The sequence below is a fragment of the Marmota flaviventris genome, chromosome 6, assembly GCF_047511675.1.
Source record: "Marmota flaviventris isolate mMarFla1 chromosome 6, mMarFla1.hap1, whole genome shotgun sequence".
In the NCBI taxonomy this organism is placed as follows: Eukaryota; Metazoa; Chordata; class Mammalia; order Rodentia; family Sciuridae; genus Marmota; species Marmota flaviventris.
In genome coordinates this window covers 120,028,889-120,040,172 of record NC_092503.1, presented here as the reverse complement: position 1 = coordinate 120,040,172, position 11,284 = coordinate 120,028,889, and the positions used below count along the sequence as shown (strand labels likewise).

The window sequence follows — 11,284 nt, the reverse complement described above, 5'->3', positions numbered from 1 at the left end:
CCAAGCTTTGTTTGATCTGACTGTGGATTGGAGATTATGAACACAAGATGCCCTTGGTTCAGTGTCCGTGGATTGCATGTGGGTCACTGCGCATGGAAGCCTCGTGGATAGAGACATCTGGTGTCTGGGAATGGCCAGTGGACATTTCCTCTGGTCAATTGCCCAGGGACAATGTGAATCGATTTCCCACTCTGCAGTGGCCCACATAGCACCCGAGATGGGTGTGACCTGCCAAGATGTCAATCAAACTGTGTGTGAGGCCATCGCAGATTACCTCCCTGGCTAGGTGAGAGGCACTTAGGCACAGCTGTGTCAGAGCTTTCCCCACCCTTTTCCAGGTCCAGGGCTTATACGTGCAGAGGCGTGTCTGGCCACTGCCCCGAAGACCCAATCGTTGCCCCTGACCTTGGGATGCTGCCCCCCCTTAACCTTCATTGGATGGGACTTTTCCCTGGAATTTTTCGTTCCCCAGTAAAAGTCCACTCCCTGGCAGGTTCTCCCTCTCTCACTAGCCTCTTCAGATAACCTCGATACCGCATTAGGTGACTGGAGGCGGGAGCTAGGAGAAGCGGTCCTGGAGCTGGTTTTTAAAGGTAATTAGAGTCTTGTCCCCTGGGCAGGAAGGAGCCCTTATTGAGAAGCTGGCCTTCGACCCCTGATAGTTTAGGGTGTGGACTGTAGGTTCAGACCTGGATTCAAACTCCAACTCCACCACTGTGTAACCTTGGAAAAGTCATTTAATCAGTTTCCACATGTATAAGATGGGGATAATAAATAATCACCAACCTCATAGTGTTGGGGGCAAGGATTAATAGTGATAGTACATGAAAAATGACTTGGCATATCTCCTACTCATATTAAAACTCTATAAATGGTAGCTATTATCAATATATTTACACTGCTAATTAGAGATCTGTGCTTTTTCGGGGAAAACCCTAGCTTCCCCCAAAAGAGCAGGCACTAATGGAAGTAGGGAAGGATACAGAAAGGCAACCCATGAATATTTATGTCTTATTGGGTTAACTGGTATTTCAAAGAACAGATACGTGACTGAGAGGGCAGTCAGCAAAATAGTAACCATAGTTCCTCTGGAAAGTGAAACAGTGGGTAGTTTTGACTTTCTTTTTTATCCTTTTCCATAGTTTCTAAATGAATGTGTACTTGTTTATACATATAAGAAAAAGCATTTTAAACATATTATTATGTCACTAGACACTATACATAGGCAAAACTAATAACCAAGGGAAAAACGTTTCTAAACAAGACAGCGGACCCACCACAGCCCAAGACAGCCCACCACGGCCACCCACCATCCCCTCACTCCCACCCACCCCTGCCTGCCAAAAGTACACATGGTCCAAATCCCCATCATGCCTCCAGCACCAGGAAGAGCTACCCAGGGTAAAACCCAGGGGAATTCAGAGCAGGAGCTTCTCTGAGTCTGGGTTGCAGCAATAGTCCTGAGAAGGTCCCAGTGTCCGGAGGCCTCACTCCTCCAGATGCTGCTGTACCAGGCGGGAGTAGATGTCCTGGCCCTCCCTGAGCTGGGCGTGGTCCAGCAGCTCCCCCTGCTTCAGCACCAGGATCTGGTCAGCATTCTGAACTGTGCGCAGCCTGTGAGCGATCACCAGCACTGTTCGGTCCCCACGAGATTTCCAGGCCTGGAGCTGAAGGGGCAGGACCACAGTGTCTCAGAAAGGTAAGAACAGCATGGACACCACCACCTGCCTGGGCACCATCTCTTGTGACTTAGGGTGTAGAAGATGTGAAACATGAGATGAGTGTGAAGGGCCGTAGATAAGGGTCTGCCCTGCCCTTCTCTCTGCTGCCACTGGAGGATGGGAAAGGGACCCTTGGAGGAATCAGGAAGGCGGACACAACACTGCATTCTCCATTTCATTCCCAACCGTACATAGGCACAGCCTCCCTTTGCACTAGCAGGCTACTGTCCTCCCCTGCCAGTTCTGCATGAGCTGATCCTTCAATTGTGACCTCTTAGATTCCACTGTTCCCTGCCCTTCCCTCTCTGGTACTCACGGCCTGCTCACACTGCACATCCAGGGCACTGGTGGCCTCATCCAGGATGAGGATCCGTGGATCCCGCACAAGGGCCCGGGCAATGGCCAGGCGCTGTTTCTGTCCTGCAGCCAACTGGCTCCCTTTCTCCCCTACATCTGAGGAAACCAGAGAAATTCCATTCTTCAGACGCAGAGAGACTAGTGCCCAGCAGCTCTTCTTGAGCAGAGAGACAAGTGCCCAGCAGCTCTTCCCACGAGGACCCTTCAAGAGGTAAGAGGGCCCCAAAGGGGAAAGGCTGGGAGGTGGGGACCATGGCTGCCTGTGTGGAAGAAGCCCTACTTCCACGATGCTCCAAGCAAAGGAACAAGCAAGAGATGGAGGCTGGGGAAGAACGGTGAATGGGAACAGAGGGACAGCAGGGAAGGAGTAAACGAGTTACAGGAACCCAACCTCACCCCATGGATAAGCTCCACTTTCTCTGTTGACTGAAAGGGTAGACTTACAACCTGTGAAAAGTACCTGTATATAGCCCATGCTTCATTTCACTTATGAAGTCATACGCATGGGCTGCCCGGGCGGCAGCCATCACCTTGTCATCCTCACAGTTCCTCAGCCCGTAAGCAATGTTGTCCCTCACAGAACCCGAAAACAGCACGGGCTCCTGCCCAACCAAAGCCACCTGTACACAGGGAATGGGAGCAGAGGACAGTGTGCAAATCCTATGTTGGGACCCTCCGTTCCTCCTTGCCTGCCTCCCTCAGAATGGACCCCTGGCGTTTCTTCCTGTGGATCAGCCATCCTCCTCTCCTACCCACTCCCTTCCCTCCCTCCCCACCCACCTGGCTGTGCAGGTAGTGGTGCTCATAGTTTGAGATGGGCTCCCCATCCAACAGCAGCCGCCCGCCTGTGGGCTGGTACAGATTCTGCAGCAGGGCAGCCACAGTGCTCTTCCCAGAACCATTGGGTCCCACCAGCGCTGTCATCTCTCCAGCGTGGAGGGTGAACGTCAGCCCCTGGAAAATCAGGAGAGTCAGGGGCCTGCCACTTTTCCCACAGCATCCCTTTCCTTCTTTTCCTAGCAGAAGCAAAATCAGCTCCTCAAAGGAAAATGATCTCCAGTCTTTGGTACCTGATCAGCCAAAAGCAGTAGGGAGCAAGGGACAAGTTCCCTCCCTGGGGCGTTTCTCAGGCACCTTGAGCACAGGTTGGTCAGGGCGATTGGGATATGCAAATGAGACGTCTTGGAATTCCACAATCCCCTGCAGTGTGGGAGGGGCCAGAGTCCCTGGCTCAGGCAGGTTGGGCTTTCTGTCCAGGTATCTGAAAACCTTCTCTGCAGCTCCCACGTTGCTCAGCATATCACCAAAACCAAATACCAGAGCCTGGGAAACAAGAATGGACGGGTCAGCTAAGCAAACATCCTATGGAAACCAACCTCCCAATTCCTCACACTCCCCTGCAACACTCCACCCACTCAAAAAAGATACTCCTTATTTAAATGTGAAATTTAGAATTTAAAAGTGGCACTAACATCTCAGTGTTCTAATTTGCAATGAAGAGGATGTAAATTCCATATTCTGACCACACAGCACTATGCCTATCGCCAGACCTTGGAAATTACTGTTTTATATCCCTCATGCACAGTTCTGTCTTGCTTGACTAGACAGGAAACACCTTAAAAGCAGACATTGTACCTAACTCACCTTTGGAGCCACCAGAGTACCTAGCACAGTTCTCCAAACATAAAAGATGATCAGTAAATGTCAGAGAAATTATAAAATAAAACCCATGATGTGGTAACTAGCTTTGAACTGATAAATATAGGAAAAGGGCCTAATCCTCATTCTGCCTTTCCTAATCAAACTGCATCACTGGGTAACCCAATAATAGATGAGAACAAGTCTTTCTTAATAACTGATATGATAGAGTATTACCATTTTGCAGCCCCAATAATTTAACAGTTCTAGGCATTGAATATGAAAGTCTGATATCACCACAAGAGACACTGTATGTCTCCTGGAGGAAGAACCCACCACCACCTAGGAAATACTAAAAGAAGGGAGAGAGAGAGAGAGAGAGAGAGAGAGAGAGAGATGGGGGAGGGAGGAAGGAGGGAGGGACAAAGGGAGGAAGGGAGGGAGGAAGGGAGGGAGGGAAGGAAGGAAGGAAGGAAAAGAAGGAAAGAAGGAAGGAAGGAAGGAATCCTGAATCTCACAAACTTAAGATTTGTCTACCAATGGGCAGGGAAAATAGAGGTAGAGAAACCTACTAAAATAGAACCACATCTGGGTGTACTGGGGCACCCCTGTAATGGCTCTGAAGGCTGAATCAGGATCACAAGTTCAAAGCCAGCCTTAGCAACTTAGGGAGACCCTAAGCAACTTAGGGAGACCCTGTCTCTAAATAAAATATATAAAGGACTAGGGATGTGGCTCAGTGGTTAAGTGCCCTAGGTTCAATCCTGGTACCAACAAATAAATAAATAGAACCCCAGAGATTCCATCAACAAAATCCAAGCCATAAGAAATTCCCAAACAAACCACTTATTTCTTCAACCAATAAACTGCAAAGAGAGAAATTTTTTGAGAGATTTAAAATTCATATTAACCAATCACAGCATGTAGACCTTATTTGGAACCTACTACACCATGTCTAAGACAATTGGAGACTTCACCATTGATTGCATATAAAGAATTATGTCAATTTTTAGGGGTGATAATAGCTTTTTGATTAAGTACTTTTTTAGACGTTTCTATTTAGTGATATATACCAAAATGTTTACAGATAATGAATTTGTTTTAAAATAATATGGTGGGGAAAGTGAGTGGGGATACAGACCAAACAAGATTGGCCATGAGATGTTAATTGTTAAAGCTGGTATTGGGCATATGTGAATTTGTTATATTACTTTCTTTTTTATTATTATTTTTTAGTTGTATAAAGACACAATATCTTTTTATTTATTTATTTTTATGTGGTGCTGAGGATTGAACTCAGAGCCTCACGCATGCGAGGCAAGCGCTCTACCACTGAGCTACAACCCCAACCCCCCCCCCTTTTTTTTTTTTTTAATGCTTGAAATTCTCCACAACAAAGTGAATTGGGGTTTTCTATTTTGTTTTGTATTTTTAAGGGGAAGAAATAAAGCCCAAGACCCATAAGGGCCGAGAGAAAAACAGAGTAAACGGGAGAGCACGTGGGTCCTCACTCACTCGAACGTAGTTCCCCACGTCCTCCTGGTAGAGCAGAAAGGAGAGCAGCCCGCCCCTCGTGACCTCGCCAGCCAGGATCTGCTGCAGCCCGCAGCTCAGCACCAGCACCTGCACACCCAAGGTCAGCACCTGCGAGGGGAGAAGAGGAGAGGCTGGTAAAGTCTCCGCATTCTATCCCCGCACCTGCCCCTGTGAGAGACACTGGTGAGGGACACCCAAAACCTGCTGTCTCCCCGCCCCCATCCTTTCTCCTTTCCCTTCCCACGCCCTCATCCTGCCACTCAGCTGTCTCACCCTCCGTATAAGCAGGTACAGAGCACGTTCCAGGTCCCGTCGCCACCACAACTGCCGGCACCGCTCCACAGCCTTCTTATAGAGGCAGACCTCATCCTCCTCGGCCCCAAAACTGCGCACGGTCTGCAGCCCGCCAACTGCCTCCCGCACCACCTGCCCTGCCTTCGCCACTGCATCCTGGATCTCCAGCAGCACGGCCTGGAAGAGTGGCACAGCGACATCCCGGGTGATGCCACAGAAGACAGCAGGCCCCAGGTACCCTCCAGCCCTTGGGATGCTCCCCAACCTACAGAAAACATCAAACGGTTCTTTTACCCTCTTCCTTAATTTTCCTTACAGAAGGAATAATGAGTAAAGGAGGGTGGAAACCATACTATTGAGTGCTCACTGTTAGGTAGTATGGGAGATATATGCTATTTTTTTTAAGCCTTCTAATAAAGTAATTCTTCAACCTCCTGTGTCTGATGAGGAAGGAAGGATGCTTTTCCCAAGAAGTCAGAGCTAGCTAAGAAAGGTGAAGATGTAATCCAAAATGGATCAAAGACCCAAATGTAAGAGCTAAAACTATCAGGAAAACATAAGAGTAAAACTTCATTATTTGGCAATGATTTCTTAGATATGACACCAAAAGCATAGGCAACCAAAAAAATGGATAAATTGGACTTCATCAAAATTAAAAACTTTGGTACATCAAAGGGTGCTATCAGTGAAAAGCCCATCACAAAATGTAAGAAAACATTTGCAAATTATATATCCAATAGGGGAATGTCATCCACAATTTGTAAAGAACTCTTACAAATCAACAAAAACAAAAGGCAACCCAATTTAAAAATGGGCAAAGGAATTGAATAGATATTCCTCCAAAGAGGATACAAAAATGTCCAATAAGCCCTTGAAAACATGCTTAACATCATTATTCATTAGAAAAATGCAATCAAAACCACAATGAGTTACATCACAATCATTATAATGGCTATTATAAAAAAAAAAAAAAAGAAAAACAGAGGAAAGTGAGTGTTGGCAAGGATATGAAAATATCAGAATCCTTGCACATTTCTGGTAAAAATGTAAAATGAGGCAGTTACTGTGGAACAGTACAGCAGTTCCTTAAAAATTAAATATATTTACTATATGATCCAGCAATTATATTTCTGCACGTATACCCCAAAGAATTGAAAGCAGAATCTCAGGAGTTGGTATATTCCCACACTCATGTACATGTTTGCTTACAGTTTAAGGGGGCCATGGACCTTCTGACGCAAATGTCCATCAATGTATGACTGAATAAGCAAAGGGTACAAACATATCATATACTCTAAGGGCTGAAAAGAGAAAATCTCTCTCTAGGAGATCCTGCAGCTATGAATGTGGACTCCTCACCTCTACACTTTATTCTTCTCTCAGGGTCCCCTAACATCCACACATACCTGATGGCGCATATTGTACAGCTTTTCCACTGCTATTAGGAGGGGCATTTCGAGCATGGAGAGGAAGGTGAGTCGCGGTGACACGCTCAGCATGAAGCCATACAGCCCGATCACTTTCACCAGGCTCCGCAAGATTACATTGGCATTTAAAGGAAGCCAGCGGCTCATCAGGGTGGTATCTGAGCTCAGCCGTGAGTTCAACTCCCCTGGGAACGACAGAGCAGATGAGGAAACCATAACACTGCAGCATCCCCAAAACTCCCTCCTGACCATCACCACCGACAGAAACCCCTCCTGTCTTACAGAGAGACGTGCAGTCTCTACATTGTCCCAGAAGAGAACTCTGGGCCCTGGCAAATAGTAAAGATGGGAGGGTAACGGGGATAAGGAATGGCCAGAGGAATCCCAGACCTGACTCAGCCCTCACCTGTCTTAATCTCCTGGAAGAAACTGAGGTCCTGACGCAGCAGGGAGGAGAAAAGCTGCTCCCGGGTCCGCAAGTTGATTCTGGACATGATGAAGGTAAAGGAGCCCCCTCGGCAACCTGCAGACAGCGAGCTGTGGGAAGGGAGAACAAGGCAGGAAGTTGAAGAGGAGACAGAAGCACAAAGAAGAGTGGGAGGCGAGAGAAGCAGAGAAGGCCAGAATTAAAAGAAATACAAAAGTTAGGGACAGCAGACCATGGAAAGCAAAAAGGAAAGAGAGGGAGAGAGGAAGAGTGGAGGGAGACAGAGAGACAGAGACAAGAGATAAAGAGAAGAGGAGGTTCAGGAATAAAGAGAAGAAGAAATGGTAAACCTGGTAAGCCAGATGTGGGAGCAAAGTCATCACATGTACAATTCATGAGTGCTCATGGAGTTCACCCTGTGCTACGCAAGACGGAATACAACAGAAGTGAAAAGAAGTAGCCCAGGGCTTACTTCTGGCCTCCCTCTATGTTGTCCCTCTGGGCTTCTTCTCTGTCTTGGTCTCTTTTCTCCCTGGCCCCAAAACCCTTCTTCATAATCATAGATACTTCATTATGGGAACTCAGCACAGATATCCCTGCCCTTCCGTTCTCCAGAGACATAGAATCACACTGACCCTGCCTTTCATTATTGAAGACTTCCCCTTCGACCAACCAAAATTTTACTATAAAACGTAAAGGAGGGCCAGAGCTGTGGCTCACTGGTAAAGCACTTGTCTAGCATGCATGAGGCACTGGGTTTGATCTCCAGCACCACGTTAAAAATAAACAAATAAAATAAAAGTATTGTGTCCATCTACAATTGAAAAAATACACTTAAAAAACTTAAAGGAAAAATATTTTAAAAAACAAAAATGTGTGTTTATAAAACACAGATTTCTAATAATATTTAGTTACATATATAAAAGGCTGTTGGGTAATCAGACATGAAATCAGGAGGGTTTTGGACTGGTGATCTAAATAAGAAGGAAAAGAAAAGAAACACATATAGAAGAAACATTTTGAAAGTAGGAAATAGCAGGACTAGTGTTTGATATGAGGAAGATATCCATGGTGCAGACGCTCAAGCCCAGGATACTGATGGTTTCATGAATGAAAAGACAGAGCCAATTTCTGGATGACCAGAACCGTGTGTGATACATTTGGAGTTCTGAGTACACGAAGTGTGAGTGGGCTATTCAATAGGGATTCTATTGGATATAAGGGGACAATCCTTATGGAAATATGAATCTGGTGATGATATCCAGAGATGAACTCAATTAGCTTAATAGGAAAAAGGTTACTAAAGATCAAAAAAACTAGTTAAAAGCAAAGTCCATATTTAAGTGTGCAGAGGAGGAAAGCTCTTCAAAGGAGGCAGAATGATTTGGAAAGTAGAAAGGGAGTTCATAAAAGCTAACTGCAGAAAGAGATCAATAAAAAGATTATAATATAGCCAAATGCTACAGAGAAGCCAAAAAGAATTGTGGCCTGATTAGAAGGGGGTGGGGGATAGTGCATTGGTCAATAAGAAGTTTACATTTGAGTCGTTCCAGCAGAAAGTACCAAGTATAGAATGAAGACATAATGAAAGAATTGGCTTTTGAGGGTATTTGAAAGGAAGTATGGCCACGAAAAAGGAGCAGTTGCAAGCTAAAGTGAGCATCTCCTTAAATTTTGCACCCTAGCTGCTTCATTCACCTCATCCAGTCCCAGCCTGTCTGTTTGTGACAGCAGATTCTTGTGTATATCTAAAAAGAGGGGAAAGCAAGTCAAGAGAAAGAGTAAAGATGCTGGAAATAAGGGAGATAGGCCTCTGAGTGAGAGCTTCCGGGATTTGCAAAATGAATGAACACTGAGGGGTGGAGAGAGATAGGGATATGTCCACCTTGGAGAGATGCTTTGGAGACACACAGGGGTGGGAGGGAGGAGGCAGAAAAGAGAAATGGAATCTCATGGAGAAATGTTGATAGGCAAATGAAAGACATTCCCTTTGACACATAAATTCCTTCTGTACTACATCCAACCATACTCATATTGGTAATAATGTATTATAAACTTTGAAGATACTGGGTAAATGAAGAATAAATGAAGAAATGAATGAGTGGATGAAAGTGAATAGTGGATAAATACATGTATATTTCAGTTTAAGTATTTTGTGCTTTGTGCAAAATAGATTTAGGAGTGAAGACCCCTGTATAGACTTGGGGATCCAACTGCCCATCACCTACCTCCCAACGGAGAACAGGCACATGAAAAATATGGCGCTGACAAAACCATCAGGGTCAAAATCACCGCCCAGGATGTCAATCACACGACCGGAATAGTGAGGGATCAAGGTTTCACCTGAAAAAAGGCATGAGAACACCAGATGAATGTGCTGGTGCCAAGGCCCTTGTCCGGACTCGAACTCACAATGCCCGGCCCCACTCACCCAACACAGCAGTAACAAGGAAGAAGAAGGCGGCCAAGAGGAATGGCAGGTCTGGCCTGGAGAGCTTCAGCAACCTCCACATCAGGTCTCTGTTGTTCTCCTGGCTCGGCTCTCTCTCCTCAGCTCCAGGAGGACTCAAAACAGCCCATACCGCCCAGCTTAGCACTGCAGCCCCATACCCCGCTAGCAGCCAGCTCCAAGAGGCTGAAGCCACTCTGACTGGAGGAGCACTCAATGTCCCCCCCACGAAGGATCTCAGAGAGAGGAACAAGGGGGTCCCCAGGCACAGCAGCGGCAGCAAGGTCCCCACAAATCCCAGAAGCCCCCACAGCTTTAGCAGCCCCCACAGGCCTCCAAGTCTCAAGGTTCCTTCCAGCCATAGTCCTGGAAGCCCTTGAGGAAGCAAAGTCCCCAGAGTCCCCTGAAGCAGCCAGAGTAAGACTGCGTCCAATAGCAGCAAGGAGGCCCAGGGCCTCAGGTCAGGGAGCGCCATCTACGGGTAGAAAGTGAAAAATTGGGGAAGTGGAGTCGCATTCTCTGTCCCCGCCACCCTGTGTCCCCCCCACCGGTCCACTGCCTTCTCATTTCATCCGATCCCACCCTGTAAGATTCCCTGGGTACCCAGTGCTCATCAGCACGTCCCTCCTAGGGCTGACGGCACTCTGCCTGTCAGAGGGAGCTGGGAAGCCTCACGCTTTAAAAATAAGAAATCCCCTAACCGGGTCCCGCCGCCATCCGCGCCTGTTGCCGCGGAGCTCCGAAGAGCCAAGCGAGTCCAGCCCTACTCTCTTCCTTTCCTCTGGGTCCAGAGGATCGGGAAGCAAAGGGTGTGGCGTGGGGGTGGGCGGTGGGGTGGGAGGTGGGGTCGGCGGTGCCCCTGCTCGCGCTCCAAGTTTTCGTGCGCACAAACTCACCAGCGGCGGCGGCGTGAATGCAGCTCTGCGCGGCTGTCGGTTACGTGCTGGGGTCTGAGCCTGAAATCCGCTCCTACTGTCTCAGCTCCGTTTCCCTCTTTGGTCGGCCAGCGATGTTTTCCCAGCCCGGCGCCGGGCCTCGCGGCTTTCGCTTTCTCTTCCCAGCTCCTGCCTCTTTCTGGGCGCGGGGGCCAACAGGCGGCGCCAGAGACTCGCAGACCGCGGAGCCGGGATCCGCAGGTCGCGCTCACAAATCCCAACCCTGGAGTGTGGTTCATCCTCTGTGGCGGTTAGTTTTTAATATAAAATTGCAAAACTTCTTTTTTTTTCTTTTTTTTTTTTAATTTTTTATTGTTGGCTGTTCAAAACATTACATAGTTCTTGATATATCATATTTCACAATTTGATTCAAGTGGGTTATGAGCTCCCATTTTTACCCCATATACAGATTGCAGAATCACATCAGTTGCACATCCATTGATTTACATATTGCCATACTAGTGTCTGTTGTATTCTGCTGCCTTTCCTATCCTCTACTA

General features: G+C 47.2%; 1 protein-coding gene across 1 annotated transcript; it reads right to left on the bottom strand.

Annotated features, from left to right (window-relative positions):
- Positions 1 to 719: 719 nt before the first annotated feature.
- Positions 720 to 10,916, bottom strand: Tap2 (transporter 2, ATP binding cassette subfamily B member). Its single transcript, XM_027943589.2, has 12 exons — positions 10,746 to 10,916; positions 9,832 to 10,324; positions 9,629 to 9,743; positions 7,380 to 7,510; positions 6,953 to 7,158; positions 5,526 to 5,723; positions 5,232 to 5,360; positions 3,213 to 3,401; positions 2,859 to 3,032; positions 2,539 to 2,698; positions 2,038 to 2,174; positions 720 to 1,667 (listed from the first exon to the last, which is right to left on the bottom strand). Exons 2-12 carry the CDS (start codon positions 10,322 to 10,324, stop codon positions 1,488 to 1,490), a joined length of 2,112 nt encoding a protein of 703 aa, XP_027799390.2. The 5' UTR covers positions 10,746 to 10,916; the 3' UTR covers positions 720 to 1,487.
- Positions 10,917 to 11,284: the final 368 nt, after the last annotated feature.